Here is a 17361-nt window from a genome sequence, read left to right as displayed (position 1 = left end):
GCTTGCTTCACCCTTAACTCCTTCCTCCACCAATCTCTGCCCTTCTCTCCCAATTTTAAAAAGCACTATTTAAAAATGACTTCCCCGCAGAACTGGAGCACAGCAGTTCTCGCCCTTCTCTGAGCCTCTCCATCCGCATAGTGGGGCAGGACCCCCTGGCTGAGAACTCCTGGTGCTGGGCACCATTAGCTGCAGCTGTACTGTCATTCCCTCCTTCCCTGCTCTGAAAACGTGTACGGCTTATACTGTGGCAGCGTACAGGTGCTCCAGCCCCATCCCAGTTATTTCCTTCTCCAATCCACCCCCCAACCAAATATTCTGCTCCCTGGCAGCCTCTTGCAGGAGGGAGGGGCCTGACTTTCACTCCACTTGCTCCTTTAGCCAGCCCATGGCTCTTAACACCTGACCCGGTCTCACATCCTCTCCCTGCTGTTGGGAAGTTAAGACTGAAAATCATTTCTACACCATGGGGAAAAATTGAACCATGTGCAAAAGTCAGAAGCGATCATATAGAAAACAATTCAGACAACAGCATTTGTATTTACAATAAAAAAAAGTTTAGTTATCACAGTAACAAGGTAAAAAATTCTAAACACCACCTGTGCTCTACAGCGTCACAGAGCATCTGACATCTTCCTCAAATCTAGAAAAAGAGTTAGCGAGCAGAGTAGAGACAAAGCCAAGGAATAGGCTCAGAAGTGTTGACATAAATTACAATGGCCTCACATGCTGGGCTGAGTAAAGTCAATGAAACAGAGTCCCAGGGTTACTGGAGTCGGTGGCTGGTTTCAGGAATCTCTGGGGCTGGTCCCCTCGCTCTCTCCTCCTGTCTCCATCTCGCTGCTCCCCGGCTCCTTTCCCTCCGTGGGCAGGTTTCCTTCTCCTGCCTTCACCCCCTGGCAGACGCTGATGGGAACGGCTCTCCCTTCTGCAGCGGGCAGGGCCAGATGTGGCGCCTCAATGCAGAGCTGCCCATCCTGGGACAGGGAGCAGAGCACGGCCTCCACGTTCACGTCTTCCGGCAGGAGAGTTTCTCTGCGGATCTCTCTGTATTCGTGGGAGCAGACCCCAGCCTCCGACACCGTTTTCTTCTCATGCTTCCCCGTCACGGTCAGCTTCCTCCCGTCCACTCTCACCATCAGCTCAGCTGGGGAGAAGCCGCTCACGTCCATGGAGACCTGGTACTTGTCCTTCCCCTGCGCCTGGGAACCGGGCTCCTTCCCAGCACCCTCATCCAGGGACTGGCTGCTCGGCCTCGGCGTCCTGCTCCCCTCGCCCTCCCCGCAGAGAAGGGGATAAGCCAGAAGGAGGGAGTGTCTCATTCGCTCCATCTCCTCCAGGTGCGTCTGCATGTCCCCCACCAGCTGGGCCAAGAGGCTGTGGGGACCCGGCCCCAGGAGCCTGGACACTGGGGCGCTGCTGCCAAGCCACACTCTGAGCGGGAGCATCCTGCCCGCGGCCTGGAGTCGCTGGGCTGAGACGCAGCTGCTGAGACGCTGCTGCTGGAGCTGCCTCTGCCCGACTCCCTGCCTGGCTGCTGCTCACTGGCTCCGGCAGCCCCAGCGCCGCCTTTTATACCCTGCTCGGGCCGCGCCGGGCACTTCGGGAACCTTCCCGCTCCTGGGGGGCGGGGCCTGGCGCTGCTCGGGAGGGGCGGGGCGGGGCCTGCCTCTGCTCGGGAGGGGCGGGGCTGGGGGCGGGGCCTGGCGCTGCTCGGGAGGGGCGGGGCCTGACTCTGCTCGCGAGGGGCGGGCCCAGCAAGTTCTAGCAGCCGCTAAGGGGCGGAGCTCCCGGGCCGGGCTTTGCTGGAGCGTTCCCGATCCTGCTGTGTTTGGGGGGTTCAGGCCGGGGGCACGGGCTGGAGCCGGGGGGGGGGGTCAGGGCCGGGGGCACGGGCTGGAGCCGGGGGGGGGGGTTTCAGGGCCGGGGGCACGGGCTGGAGCCGGGGGGAGGGGTTTCAGGGCCGGGGGCACGGGCTGGAGCCGGGGAGACAGTCCCCGGGCAGGGGTGTGGGCGGGGGGCGGGTTGGACAGTCCATGTGCGGAGCAGACACGGGAGATGGGCGAACACCCCCCACAGCGCACGTGTAATAAACAGTAACAGAGACTCGTGTCCGGTCGGGGGGGGGGGTGTCACACCCTGTAGCTGTCTCTGTCCCCCTCCCAGCGGCTCCTCCTCCTCGGCTCTGTCTGAGGGAGGAGCTGGGGGGGGGGCTGAGCAGTAGGGAGAACAGCCTGTCCGAGCCCCCCCCCGTCCATTCACAAACACCAGGCAGGAGCTTCAGGGCACCAGAGAAACTCTCCAAGTTTGGAAGCCCCACAAACGGCATATGGGGGGGGGGGCACTTTATGCCAAATGTGAATCTGGTTCCTCAAGGGCGGGGCTCTAACGGGGGGGGAAAATATCCCGTTCGCGGGGGGGAGGGGGGGAGGGGTTCTGCCCGGCGCTGGTCCGGGAGCGGGTGTCTGTGCTACCGGGCTCGGAACCCCGCGGGCAGAGCCGGGCTCCAGTCCGTGCCCCCGGCCTGAGACCCGCCCCCCCACCGGATCGGGAAGGATCCAGCAAAGCCCGGCCCGGGAGCTCCGACCGCTAGCGGCTGCTAGAACTTGCTGGGCTCCCCCAGCCGAGCAGAGCCAGGCCCCGCCCCGCCCCTCCCGAGCAGAGCCAGGCCCCGCCCCTCCCGAGCAGTGCCAGGCCCCGCCCCGCCCCTCCCGAGCAGAGCCAGGCCCCGCCCCCCAGGAGCGGGAAGGTTCCCGAAGTGCCCGGCGCGGCCCGAGCAGGGTATAAAAGGCGGCGCTGGGGCTGCCGGAGCCAGTGAGCAGCAGCCAGGCAGGGAGTCGGGCAGAGGCAGCTCCAGCAGCAGCGTCTCAGCCCAGCGACTCCAGGCCCCGGGCAGGATGCTCCCGCTCAGAGTGTGGCTTGGCAGCAGCGCCCCAGTGTCCAGGCTCCTGGGGCCGGGTCCCCACAGCCTCTTGGCCCAGCTGGTGGGGGACATGCAGACGCACCTGGAGGAGATGGAGCGAATGAGACACTCCCTCCTTCTGGCTTATCCCCTTCTCTGCGGGGAGGGCGAGGGGAGGAGGACGCCGAGGCCGAGCAGCCAGTCCCTGGCTGAGGGTGCTGGGAAGGAGCCCGGTTCCCAGGCGCAGGGGAAGGACAAGTACCAGGTCTCCATGGACGTGAGCGGCTTCTCCCCAGCTGAGCTGATGGTGAGAGTGGACGGGAGGAAGCTGACGGTGACGGGGAAGCATGAGAAGAAAACGGCGTCGGAGGCTGGAGTCTGCTCCCACGAATACAGAGAGATCCGCAGAGAAACTCTCCTGCCGGAAGACGTGAACGTGGAGGCCGTGCTCTGCTCCCTGTCCCAGGATGGGCAGCTCTGCATCGAGGCGCCACATCTGGCCCTGCCCGCTGCAGAAGGGAGAGCCATTCCCATCACCTTCTGCCAGGGGGTGAAGGCAGGAGAAGGAAACCTGCCCATGGAGGGAAAGGAGCTGGGGAGCAGCGAGATGGAGACAGGAGGAGAGAGCGAGGGGACCAGCCCCAGAGATTCCTGAAACCAGCCACCGACTCCAGTAACCCTGGGACTCTGTTCCATCGATTCCACTCAGCCCAGCTAGAGCAGCCATTGGTCTGGGTGTGAATGTTCGGAAGCCCATTCCTGGGCTGCAAGGAGCTGTTCTATGCTCTAAGTGTCTCCCTGGAGGAGCAAGGACTGTGCGATGCTTTGTATTATGGTTTAGGGGGGTTGTACAATTTTTATCCCTCTCCTGAATTACAAAATAAAGATTTTTATTTTAAGTACAAACTTGTGTTGTGGCGAGTTCCTTTAATTCTATATTTGATGTTTAACCTGTAGAGAGCGACCCCACCCCTCATTTCTGCCAGGGCCGTTCCCCTCCCTGTTTATAGTGATCGCTTTCATGTGAAGGGGCGGACCAGGACCCTGCTGAGAGTTCAGAGCTGTGGGTTGTGGGTCCAGTCTGAGGTATTAGAAGAACAGTTGTGACGAAAGCCAGTCACTGTTCTGAAGGAGGGTGTCAGGAACTGAAGGGGGCTGGGAACCCAGCACCTGGGCCACAATCCTGAAAGGTACTCGAAGGAATTTCTCTTGCCCTTTAGACTCTAAGGCCCCTCTTTACACATCTTTAACCATTTTCAAACCTACCTCTTAGTTGTCACCTTAGATCATAGACCCCTCTGGGATGTCAAATTAAATAGAGCTTCTTAGTGGAAATACACAGTGTGTTGACTGCCTGTCACTGTCTTTAAGTCACTATTTTATGTCTAACTCTGGAAATAGACCAAGTCAGTTCTCAGCCTCCTTCATAGAAACACTGTTTTGAAGAGAAAAGGGTATCTGAGCTGATTTCAAGGCAGTAACAGACCTTTTAGGGTCACCACTTTGTTGCAGGTTTAGTATATTAAAATAAGTAAAAGAATACAATGATTGTTTTCTCTTGCATTGCAATGTGATGTTCCTGTTCAAATGCTCTGTGTAAATCAATTCTGTGTTGTGTGTGAATGAGGAATGTGTGTGTTAAGATCTAAGTGTGAAGGCCATCACCGTACCAGATGTTTTAGGGATGAACCGAAGACAGACGCAAGACACGGAGGTTGCAACACGCCCCTGTTGAAATGTCAGAGGAGGGCAGACTGACGACTCTAAAGATGAGACAGGCACCTATCAATGAGGCCAAGATAGCTGTGATCAAAACCAGAATGGGATAACTCCCTGAGAGACTTGATGAAAGAAGAAGATAAAGGATGAGAAAAGCAATTTAAGAAAACAAGCACTCATCAAACAACAATTGATTACAGCATGACAGTGCAAAACTCATTGGTCCTAATGAAGGAAAATCACTATATATGTAGATAAATCTCTGTATTAAGCATCTTCACATAACTTTCATATGACTTTATATTATGCCTCTCCATATAACCTTGTATTAAACTATTTTTATACAATTTTGTATCAAGTCCTTTGATATAGGAATTTTGTATCGGATCCCTATGTAGAAAAACTTTGTGTTAGGCCAGGGGTAGGCAACCTTTCAGAAGTGGTGTGCCGAGTCTTCATTTATTCACTCTAATTTAAGGTTTTGCGGGCCGGTAATACATTTTAACGTTTTTAGAAGGTCTCTTTCTATAAGTCTATAATATGTAACTAAACTATTGTATGTAAAGTAAACAAGGTTTTCAAAATGTTTAAGAAGCGTCATTTAAAATTAAATTAAAATGCTGATCTTACGCCAGCAGCCTGCTCAGCTCGCTGCCAGCCTGGGGTTCTGTTCACCTAGGCCGGCAGCGGGCTGCGCAGGGCCTATGGCCGGGACCCCAGACCTGCAGGGGAGGGTGTTTCAGGGGTCAGGGCAGAGGGCTGGGGGAGGGGTTCAGGGCAGAAGGCTGGGGTGTGTGGGGGGGTTCAAGGGTCAGGGCAGAGGGCTGGGAGTGTGGGAGGGGTGCAGGGCAGAAGGCTGGGTGTGTGGAGCGGTTCAAGGGTCAGGGCAGAGGGCTGGGTGTGTGGGGGGAGTTCAAAGGTCAGAGGGCTGGGGGGGGTGCAGGGCAGAAGGCCAGGTGTGTGTTGGGGTGTGGGGGGTTCAGGCCAGAAGACTGGGGGTGTGGGTGGTGCAGGGCAGAAGGCTGGGGGTGTGTTGGGGTGTGGGGGGTTCAGGGCAGAGGGGTGGGGGTGTGGGGGTGCAGGACAGAAGGCTGAGTGTGGGGGCGTTCAGTGCAGAGGGATGGAGCTGTGGGGGTGCAGGGCAGAAGGCCAGGGGTGTGTTGGGGTGGGGGGTGCAGGGCAGAGGGCTGGGGGGTGTGGGGGGTGCAGGGCAGAAGGCTGGGTGTGTGTTGGGGTGGGGGGGTTCAGGGCAGAGGGCTGGGGGGTGTAGGGAGTGCAGGGCAGAAGGCTGAGTGTGGGGGGGTTCAGGACAGAAGACGGGTGTGTGGGGGGTGCAGGGCAGAAGGCTGGGGTGCTCGGCAGGGGGCTGGAAGGGATATGCCCTGTTCCACCCCCTTCCCACAGGCTCCGTCCCTACCTCTCTCTGCGTCCTCTACGGAGCTGTGTGCATGCTGCCGCTCTTTCCCCTCCCCCTCCCCCTCGCTAGGGCCATCAACTGATTGGCGCAGGGACGGAGAGGGGGAGGGGAAGGAAAGCACCGTGCTGTGGGAAGAAGCGGGGGAGAGGGGAAGCTTGGCTGCCGCAGAACCAAGCTTCTGCCTCCTGCCCCCGCAGGGAAGAGCAGGGGGGGGGGGGGCTGAGTGGGGCTAGGGGCCGGGACCGCAGCAGGGAGCTGCGTGCCACTCAGAATCGGCTCGCGTGCCATGTTTGGCATGCGTGCCGTAGGTTGCCGACACCTGTGTTAGGCCTTGGCATAATTTTATAGCCCCTAAGGATAGTTAAAGTAGAAGAAAAATGTTTTTTTGCTAGGAGTAGAATAAGATCTCTCTCCCCCCACACACACACTCCCTTAATCAATTGCCCTGTTGAATAAATGAGGTGTGAATGAGCAAGGCGTGGAAGGCAAGCACCACCAGACAGCTGCAACAGTTGGAGAGGGGATGGAAGCCAGACCCCAAAACAATAAAACTTGTCAAGTGGGCTCACTGAGGAAGAGCAGACATACTGAGGGCCTTGTGGGTTAGAAGCCAGCACCTTCTTTTGCAAACACCCTCTTTGAGATTTGCATGAGAGGGAAGCTGCTATAAATGTGAGGTGTCTTGCAGAGGACCCCGGGTCTCGTCTTGTCAACATGGGAGCATCGATCCGGATCGGCAGAAGCCCGGCTCCATCCCTCCCCCATCTAACTCACCTGGCCAGTGAAGTTAAGGTAACAACAAGACGGAGCATGCTTGTGTGTGAGTGTAATATAACATATGCATATGATACAGTGTGGATTTGGTACATGTATTACCAATAAATGTGGCGCTTTGCCTTATTCCCCTGAAAAGATCCTGTGCAGTACTTTAAGTACAACATATAAACAGGGTGCCTTGCCATGAAACTCTGGGTTCATCCTGCCAAGACTTCCCCAGATTTAGTCCATAGGTAATAGTCCAAATGTTTATATTCAGGGTGGTCCAGTCAGGACTGGGATCTCAGTCTTACGGCTTAAGCTTCCCCTGCATGAAGCAGATCTGAGATAAAAAGGATCAGGTCCCAAAAGCCTTTTATACAATTTCCAGGCACTCTTTGACAGTTCGGAGACCTTCGGCAAACAACAGGTACTTATGGAGGCTTATTTCCTAAGCATCACCGGTAGTTAGTTACACAAATTAACATAAGGCAATTTATTCATTAGGCAGTCTATCACAAACTTCAAAGAGACATATCAACAATGATATTGTTGCATTCAAGATTCACCTAAATCAGGGGTGGGCAAACTTTTTGGCCTGAGGGCCACATCGGGGTATGGACATTGTATGGTGGCCATGAATGCTCACGAAATTGGGGGATGCGGTGTGTGGGAGGGGGTGTGTTAGTCTGTATCAGCAAAAACAACAAGGAGTCCTTGTGGCACCTTAGAGACTAAAAAATTTATTTGGGCATAAGCTTTCGTGGGCTAGAACCCACTTGGATCATATGCAGTTCTCCTTCTGAGGTGCCTCAAAGTCCAAGCCACTTTCCCAGTGGCTGGTGAGGGGGTGGGGTGACCGAGGTCCACCCTCTACTTCGGGTCCCAGCGCAGGGACCCTATAGATAGCAGCCATCCACCATGTCCCTTTAAATAAACTGAGTTGCTGCTCTAATTAGCTGGGCCACCTCTCCGTGGCTCTCACGCATTCTTCACCCTTATCTCAGGGCCTTGTCCTTGTGGAGTCCCCACACCCAGCCTGGAGCAACAGCCACTCTCCTCCAGCTCTAGCAAGGAACTGAACTTGCTCTCGCCCTGCAGCTCGTCTTATATTGACCTGCTGGGCCCTGATTGGATGCTTCTCACATAGCCGTTCTAGGCAGCTTGGAGGACCTCTCTACTGCTCTTTTTCTGGGGCGGGTTGTGGCAGGACCACAAGGCCTCCAGCAGGGTGCCTCAAAGCCTAGTCCGCCCCATCATAACCTCCAAAAGGAGAGAGACTTTTCATAGGATTTGATTACCTTGTTTCCTACAGTTACTCAGTTTGAGTTTTGTTTTCTAGTCCTTACTTGTGTTTTCATCAGTAAACTTCCAACTTTAGAATGAGTGCGTTTGGGTGTTTGCCAAGAAGCCAGGGTCTCTGTAGAAAGCCAGCGGCTCTACACACCCACCCATCCCCGAACCTTTTTATCACAGTTTCACTGTCGGACAGTGAAGGAGTTTATAACACCTTTAACTCTTTGGGGCCCTGCTATCAATACACTAGCACCAACACCATGCATCGCGTGGGGATAGGTAGGTGCCGAAGGAAGGGCGTGTCTGCAGCCAGGCAGTTGAAACTGTCAACCAGATAGGCAGGGACAGAACAGGGGTTTAGGTGTCTGAGCAGCTGACTTGGTACCCCTGGCTGGCTGATGGGCCAGAGATCAGTGCCTTCCTCCAGTCAGGAGCCACAGCCTCAAACCCTCTCCCGAAGTCAGACACCTATGCCAAGTTAGCCGCCTAGGTAGCCCATGTCCTACTAGCCAAACCCACATCTCTCTCTGTGTCGCACGATTCCTGGCTCACCCTATTTTCCCATGGCCCCAACTGTCCTTTGTGGGGTGCTCTGCTGTTCCTCCGCCTATTGGGGACCAGTCTCTGGCTCGTCTCCCGTGAGGGCTGGCAGGTAAGAGGTGTTAGGCATGGTGGAGCGGCCCTACAGGATTGAACTGACTAGTTTGAGAATTCTGCTTCCGCAGCCTCTGGAGCTTCATTCAGCTTCAGCTCAGTCTTCAAGCGGCTCTTTAGCTGGGGAGGGCTTCAGCACCTAGCCAGCTTTGCAAATGCTGATTGGAGGAAAGATTGGCCCCTATAGGCACCATCACACTGCGGGACGACGGCACCTGTATCCCCCCTGCGTGGTCCAGCAAGGGCTGTTGGCACCCAGCCATCACGGCTCCTTGGCAGAGACCCCCATCTCTCTCCCTCCTGACGGGGGACTTTCCAGGCTGCACAGTTCCCTCCCGCAGCCCACCCTGACCCAAACGGCCTGCATCTGCGCTTTGCTTCCTCTTCAGAGACGGAACGCTCAGTGATTATTCGTTACTATCCAGCTCTTTCTGGGCAAGCACCGTCATTGTTACGGGGAAAGCATTACAGAGAAAGCACATTACCAGCAATACAAGAACCCACACGTGAGGCAGGGTGACCATGCTACAAAGCTTGAAGTCAGCCCAGCTCCAGCCAAGGGCTCTGCCAAGTGTCAATCCTTCTAGCCCTTCCCTAAGGATTGCCCCCCTCTTAGAACTATAGTACAGACAGTCCCTGGGCCACAGTGATATGTAAACTTCGTACAATCAAAGCTCCTAAGGGTACTGCAGGGCATTGCCATATATGTCAGAACTGTCTACAGGGTTATGTGCCTCTGGGCCTGGTATTTGGTTCCTAGTCCCCTCCCTAATCAGGCACTCCCCCCCACTCACCCTCAAAACGGCAACCCGGCCCTTTATCACAGCTGCTCTGCTCTTATCTTAGACCTGCACCCTACAATCAACAGCTCTGAACCCTCAAAACCATCATGTTCCCTCACTTGCACAGAGATGAGAACTGACCTGGGACAATGGCAGTTTATTTCCAAAGGTGAAACATGAAATAGGGAATCAAGCAGACAGAGCTCACCAGACAGCACAGTTTGTCTTTACTAGAAAGGTTGATATTTAATTTTAAAATTCAAGACAAGTATAAACATTCTATCAAAATAAATAAAAAGAGCAGAGAAACCGAGCATCCCCCAGTCACTTCTCTTACAGAGAGATTCTGACAGCCCAGGAATATGCTCAGGACCGTTCACACCCAGACCAATGGCTGCTCTAGCTGGGCTGAGTGGAATCGATGGAACAGAGTCCCAGGGTTACTGGAGTCAGTGGCTGGTTTCAGGAATCTCTGGGGCTGGTCCCCTCGCTCTCTCCTCCTGTTTCCATCTCACTGCTCCCCGGCTCCTTTCCCTCCGTGGCCAGGTTTCCTTCTCCTGCCTTCACCCCCTGGCAGACGGTGATGGGAACGGCTCTCCCTTCTGCAGTTGGCAGGGCCAGATGTGGCGCCTCGATGCAGAGCTGCCCATCCTGGGACAGGGAGCAGAGCACGGCCTCCACGTTCACGTCTTCCGGCAGGAGAGTTTCTCTGCGGATCTCTCTGTATTCGTGGGAGGAGACTCCAGCCTCCGACGCCGTTTTCTTCTCATGCTTCCCCGTCACCGTCAGCTTCCTCCCGTCCACTCTCACCATCAGCTCAGCTGGGGAGAAGCCGCTCACGTCCATGGAGACCTGGTACTTGTCCTTCCCCTGCACCTGGGAACCGGGCTCCTTCCCAGCACCCTCAGCCAGGGACTGGCTGCTCGGCCTCGGCGTCCTCCTCCCCTCGCCCTCCCCGCAGAGAAGGGGATAAGCCAGAAGGAGGGAGTGTCTCATTCGCTCCATCTCCTCCAGGTGTGTCTGCATGTCCCCCACCAGCTGGGCCAAGAGGCTGTGGGGACCCGGCCCCAGGAGCCTGGACACTGGGGCGCTGCTGCCAAGCCACACTCTGAGCGGGAGCATCCTGCCCGGGGCCTGGAGTTGCTGGGCCGAGTTCAGCTGCTGAGACGCTGCTGCTGGAGCTGCCTCTGCCCGACTCCCTGCCTGGCTGCTGCTCACTGGCTCCGGCAGCCCCAGCGCCGCCTTTTATACCCTGCTCGGGCCGCGCCGGGCACTTCGGGAACCTTCCCGCTCCTGGGGGGCGGGGCCTGGCGCTGCTCGGGAGGGGCGGGGCTGGGGGCGGGGCGGGGCCCTGCTCGGGAGGGGCGGGGCCGGGGCGGGGCCTGGCTCTGCTCGGCTGGGGGCGCCCAGCAGCTTCTAGCAGCCGCTAGCGGTCGGAGCTCCCGGGCCGGGCTTTGCTGGATCCTTCCCGATCCGGTGGGGGGGCGGGTCTCAGGCCGGGGGCACGGACTGGAGCCCGGCTCTGCCCGCGGGGTTCCGAGCCCGGTAGCACAGACACCCGCTCCCGGACCAGCGCCGGGCAGAACCCCCCCCCCCCCCGCGAACGGGATATTTTCCCCTCCCGTTAGAGCCCCGCCCTTGAGGAACCAGATTCACATTTGGCATAAAGTGCCCCCCCCCCCATATGCCGTTTGTGGGGCTGCCAAACTTGGAGAGTTTCTCTGGTGCCCTGAAGCTCCTGCCTGGTGTTTGTGAATGGACGGCGGGGGGGGGGGGGGGGGGCGCTCGGACAGGCTGTTCTCCCTGCTGCTCAGCCCCCCCGCCACCTCCTCCCTCAGACAGAGCCAAGGAGGAGGAGCCGCTGGGGGGCGGGGGGGCAGAGACAGCTGCAGGGTGTGACCCCCCCCCCCGACCGGACACGAGTCTCTGTTACTGTTTATTACACGTGCTCTGTGGGGGGTGTTCGCCCATCTCCCGTGTCTGGGCTCATGCGTCATGAACAGAGTTGTTTAAAGAAACCCACTTCTTCGGATTGGGCTGTAGCCCACGAAAGCTTATGCTGTAATAAATTTGTTAGTCTCTAAGGTGCCACAAGTACTCCTGTTCTTTTTGCGGATACAGACTAACACGGCTGCTACTCTGAGAGTTGTTTAAGAAACAGCAGGTTCATTCTAAGCAGAATCAAACTCTCATCACAGACATTGATTAGGAAATTCTCTGCTTAAAGTCTAGGGCTATTAATTCTCTTTAGCTTATAGCTAATTTGTAGGCTCTCAGTAATTGTATCGGATCAGGACTTGTTCTGTATCCTGTCCAATGGTGGCCAGTGCCAGCTGCTTCAGAGGAGGTACAAGAAACCCCATGGGCTGTGTGACGTTGTGCAGTCTATATGGTTTTATAAAAACTTGATAAGTCAATATAATGTAACTGGGATAGTTTTAGAGAAAATACAGTAATAAGTGAATGTAACGTAACTGGGATATGCTTCATGCAAAAGGTCTCTTGTAAGGTATCATTACAAAGCTTATAATCTACTGAGTATGATCATCTGATTTGTATAAATGTACCACTCTTGTATCTAAAACTAGAAATATAAAATGTAACTCTGAGGGCCTATTGTAATTATGTAAAGTGTGGGCCATTAATGATGGTTTGGAATCTTGATGACTCCCATTGTCTGCAGATGGCTGTTTACCTGTGAGTCTCCCTGTGACGGTGTACCCCATAAGGCTTTATGGGGAGGGGGTGCTTATAAATGTATGTATGACATAACTGGAATATGTTTTGTGCTGCCTGTGCCAGGTAACATATCTCCGTAAAGGTTATGGTCTACTATATCTATTCATCCTATTTGTACATATATATATATCATTTTCTACTTGAGGTTAAGAATATGGGCTGTATGCCTGCTTGGTTTCTAAGTAAGCTTTGGGAGGCATTTGGTCAGCTTCTTTAGGAAGGAATTCGCCAGGTTAAGTACCTGATCAGGAAACACTTGGGGAACAATGCATCTTGGAATGCTCCAATCCACATAAGAAGTCTTCCTGGAGACATGCAAGATACCATGTGGACAATGGCGTCGGCCTGTAAAGACTGAGTCATGCAGGGGCATGTGACTTGCCCAGGTGTCTCCAAAACTCCATCTTGGAGCTGGACTTTGCATAGGAGGGAGGAGGGGGGTCTCCTCCCACAAGAGAGAGCCTATTTATACCTGGGGGAGACCCCTCCATTTGGTCTTCAGCTGGCTAAAGAAGGAGCCTCTCCACCCCCCCACCCCCCCCAGGATACTTGAAAGAAACTGGGACAAAAGACAGAGACTACAGGGGTTGTGAGAGATTGCTGGACCCAGGCTAAAGGGAGGTTAGCCTGTAAAAGGGAGCATTCTGGAACTGGTGAGGAACTTATCTGTATTTAGTTTGATTAGGCATAGATTTGCGCATTTTATTTTATTTTGCTTGTGACTTACTTTGTTCTGTCTGTTACTACTTTGAACCACTTAAATCCTACTGTCTGCATTTAATAAAATCACTTTTTATTTACTAATTTACTCAGAGTATGTATTAATACCTGAGGGGAGCAAACAGCTGTGCATATCTCTCTATCAGTGTTATAGAGGGCGAACAATTTATGAGTTTGCCTTGCATAAGCTTTATGCAGGGTAAAATGGATTTATCTGGGTTTAGACCCCATTGGGAGTTGGGCATCTGAGTGCTAAAGACAAGCACACTCCTGTGAGCTGGTTTTGGGTAAACTTGCAGCTTTAGGACAACTGATTCGGACCCTTGTTCTGTGTTGGAGCCAGACAGGAGTGTCTGGCTCAGCAAGACGGGGTGCTGGAGTCCTGAGCTGGCAGGGAAAACAGAAGCAGGGGTAGTCTTTGCACATTGGGTGGCAGCTCCCAAGGGGGTTTCTGTGATCCAACCCGTCACAGTGGCGTAGTCGGCAGGATCTGTGCACAGCTGATTGCTTTGAGATACTGGTAGTGATTTTAAGTGAGTTTTAAGTGTGGTGGCTGGAGAACAAACAAGGTAGTTACTGGTTTGTTATTTTCTGTTTGCTTATTTCGGGAAAGGGAAGTAGGGACAGAAAAGGAAGCAAAATAAGTAAGACGGAAGATCAGAAGAAACTAAAACTGCACAGGGTACAAATTGCCCAGAAAAGCTGAACGCTGGGCACTGTGAAAGTCTTGGTTAACTAAGAATCTCCTGAGCTAAGTGCATCTCAGTTTCAGTGAACTGCAGAGGGGTTGTGGCCCAGCCCAAGAAAGCAGGACAATGAGTACTAGTGATCTCAGTTTCAGTGAACTGCAGAGGGATGGTAGCCCAGCACAAGGAAGCAGGACAATGAGTACTAGTGACGCTGCTAATAAACTAAAGCTGGCCAGGCTGGTAGCAAAAGAGAAAGAAAATGAACATAAGAGACAGTTGGAACTAAGACAATTAGAAATTAGTGCCAGGGAGGCAGAACATGCAAGGGAAGAGGCTGCCCACAAGAGAGCTATGGAGGCGGAGGCAGCGAGGGCAGCAGCGAGAGCGGAGGCAGAACATGCAAGGGAAGAGGCTGCCCACAAGAGAGCTATGGAGGCAGAGGCAGCGGCCCACGAGAGGGCTATGGAGGCCCAGAGGGAGGCCCAGAAACATGAACTGACTGTTATGGAGTCGAGGAGACAAACCCCCCCCCCTGCTGGCTCCACTTCCCCAAAAATCCACAAATGGGAGCGTCTATGTCCACAGTATGACGAGTCCAGCGATATTGCCGAATATTTCATCACCTTTGAGAGACTGTGCACCCTCCATGCCATCCCTGAAGATCAGAAGATGACCACATTGATAGCAAAATTGTCTGGCAGAGCTCTGGACATATTCAATAAGATGCCCATTGATGATGCTTCAAACTATGGTAAATTTAAGGAACTGGTTTTGAAACAGTTTCAGGTTACACCTGAAACCTACAGGGTTAAATTCAGGAGCCTTAAGAGGGGATCTGGATTAAGTAATGTGGCTTATGCCAATGAAATGAGAGATTTGGTAGATAAATGGGTGCGGGGGAGAGGCATTACCAGCTTTGAAGGGATGTGTGATCTGCTTACTCAGGAACACTTCCTGAATATGTGCAGTGATGAGGTAAAACAGTATTTGTGGGACAAAAAGGTAAATGCAGTGGGTGAATTAGCTGAGTATGCTGACTCTTATGAACAAGCACAAGCTGCAATCAAACATAAACCACTGGCGGAGGGGTATAGGGTTGTGGGAAAGCAGAATCACCGTTTCACCCCTGGGTCTGGGAAAAAGGAGGCTGGGCGGTCACCTCCCCATTCCCCTGGTACTCGTCCCAAATTTCCTGTGCAAGGAGAGGAGCCCAAGAGGTGCTATCATTGTAAGTCCACTGAGCACCTGAGGAATAAGTGTCCCTTGCTAAGTGGAAACAGGCAACAAGTAACACATGAAGCTGTGGCTTCTCAGAGCCAGGCTGTGGCCTCTTTCCACACAGGATTTGTAAAGCTTGCTTCCACACAACCAAGCAATGAACATATGCATGCTGTTAAATTAAATGGTCAAATGCTTCTTGGATTAAGGGACACGGGTGCTGAGATTTCTGTGGTCAGGAGGGACCTGATCCGGGAAAAGGATTTGTTGCCAGGTAAAATGGCAGAATTAGAGCTGGTAGGGGGTTACAAAGTCCTTGCACCTTTAGCTAAAGTACACATGCAAACTCAGGATTTGCAGGCTGAGCTGACTGTTGCAACGGTGGCACACAATTTTGCACCGTTTCTACTGGGGAATGATTTCTTTAGTGTGGCAGAGTCTGTCCCAGGGTTGGTTAGCAGTGAGAAGGAATCTTGTGCTAAAAGCCCCAGAGGGGGGTGTGAAGTCACACGAACTGCTGGGGGAATAGGAGAGTGTCTCTTAGATTCCTCTGCAGCAGTAAAGGATGCAGCTTCGGGGGCAGGGCTGGTTGTAGCCAGTTCCTATAGCCCCGGGGCTCAAGGGCAGTTCCAGAGGGAGGAGCTGGATAAAGCTAGCTCCTGTCCCGTAATCATCTCCCCGGGGGAGGGGGATGTACCACCTTGTAGCAAGGAGGCCACCACAGCTGCTGACTGCCAGAAAGTTGCAGGTCAGCAGGGGGCCGGGCCTGCCCTGGGGTGCACAGAGGCGTGTGTCCTACAGGTGGAAGTTGGGGTCCTGGGGACCGCTGCGGTGGGAACAGGCCCCAAGGACTCTGTAGCTGGGTGCCAGCCCAACCCGAGTGAAAGGGGGGGGATTTTGCTGGCCAGTAAGAGGTCGGTCGTGGCTGGTAGCTGCGAGTCCACAGCTGGGGCAGGATCACCTTCCCTTTTGGGGGACACAAGAGTGTCGGACCCAGAGGGGAGCCCAAAGAGGGAAGCCCAAATGGAAGGTCAGGGGGGGCCAGAGAGTCCACCTACCTTTGGTAGGGAGGGGCTTTCCCAGGAGGAGGGTGAAAAGTCCGCATTCAAAAGGCCAGTCCCCTCTCCTGTGGATCAGGTTTTAAGGGAAACCCGGGGGTCAGGTCTCCGGGATGAGGGGGTCCATCCAGCTGACCCCTTGGAAACAGAAAGTGGGGTGCCCAAAGGGGTCCAGAGCACCCCAGGGAAAGATGTTGTTCTTGCTACATTTGCAAGAGATAAAACTCTCTCTCCAAGACAGGGGGGGGGGAAATCTCTGTATGGGAGGAACTTCACAAGGGAGTGGGGCCCAGCCCAGAGAAACTCCAGAGGGAGGGGCCGAGGGCAAGCATGGTCGTAGTACACCCGTTCCTGGCCAAAGACCCAAGCACATGCCCGAACTAGAAGTCTTCCCCAAAGAGGCAGAAGAATCGGCATCAGAGTGTCTACCAGAGGGCACGGAGAGCTGGGAAAATGCAATAGGGGCTATACAAGTCAAATTGAGTGAACGAAGCCTGTCCACCGTAGATTTGCTGTTAACCTTGTGTCTTTGGCTAATTCACCTATGGGATAAAATAAAAGAATTCACACTAGTGGTAAACCCTTTAAAGACGTGGAACATACCTAATTTGTGGAAGAAGCTGTTATACATGCTGGGGATGGTAACAAGACAGCCCCACCAGCATGTTACTTTACAGCCCATACCTGTAAAAAGCAGCAAAAGCATAACAGGCCCATGCTGCTGTGTAGCAGGGGAAACTGAGGCACACCGCCTCATGGTATTGGTGGCTAGATGCCAAGACACCTCCACTTTAACGGATATTGCTGCCTGCATTCTGTTAGCAATACTACATCCCTACCTGTTTGCAAGCATCTGGGGACCAGGGACCCCAAAACGGGCTAGAACCCCTAGAAGTGACATCATATGGTTTCAAGGTACTGAAAGGGAGTGTGACCAAAAACAAACAGAAATTTTCCAGGTACTGCCTCCGCCATGGACCGTGTCCAAGTCTCTGGCAGTAAGTTCAGGGGGAGGGTGTGACGGTGTACCCCATAAGGCTTTATGGGGAGGGGGTGCTTATAAATGTATGTATGACATAACTGGAATATGTTTTGTGCTGCCTGTGCCAGGTAACATATCTCCGTAAAGGTTATGGTATACTATATCTATTCATCCTATTTGTACATATATATATCATTTTCTACTTGAGGTTAAGAATATGGGCTGTATGCCTGCTTGGTTTCTAAGTAAGCTTTGGGAGGCATTTGGTCAGCTTCTTTAGGAAGGAATTCGCCAGGTTAAGTACCTGATCAGGAAACACTTGGGGAACAATGCATCTTGGAATGCTCCAATCCACATAAGAAGTCTTCCTGGAGACATGCAAGATACCATGTGGACAATGGCGTCGGCCTGTAAAGACTGAGTCATGCA

The 17361-nt window shown here is 53.9% G+C and overlaps 3 protein-coding genes across 3 annotated transcripts; 1 reads left to right on the top strand and 2 right to left on the bottom strand.

Moving 5' to 3' along the window:
- Nucleotides 1-788: 788 nt before the first annotated feature.
- LOC135875159 (heat shock protein 30C-like) lies at nt 789-1448 on the bottom strand. The gene has a single exon (XM_065400153.1). It carries the CDS (start codon nt 1446-1448, stop codon nt 789-791), a length of 660 nt encoding a protein of 219 aa, XP_065256225.1.
- A 1449-nt stretch (nt 1449-2897) lies between these two features.
- LOC135875190 (heat shock protein 30C-like) lies at nt 2898-3557 on the top strand. The gene has a single exon (XM_065400184.1). The coding sequence runs from the start codon at nt 2898-2900 to the stop codon at nt 3555-3557; it is 660 nt and encodes a 219-aa protein (XP_065256256.1).
- A 6431-nt stretch (nt 3558-9988) lies between these two features.
- Nucleotides 9989-10648, bottom strand: LOC135875135 (heat shock protein 30C-like). The gene has a single exon (XM_065400124.1). It carries the CDS (start codon nt 10646-10648, stop codon nt 9989-9991), a length of 660 nt encoding a protein of 219 aa, XP_065256196.1.
- Between the last annotated feature and the right edge of the window lie 6713 nt (nt 10649-17361).

The sequence above is a fragment of the Emys orbicularis genome, chromosome 2 (assembly GCF_028017835.1).
Source record: "Emys orbicularis isolate rEmyOrb1 chromosome 2, rEmyOrb1.hap1, whole genome shotgun sequence".
NCBI lineage: Eukaryota > Metazoa > Chordata > Testudines > Emydidae > Emys > Emys orbicularis.
Note: the sequence above shows the minus strand (reverse complement) of the source record. Positions and strands in the feature narration are given on the sequence as shown.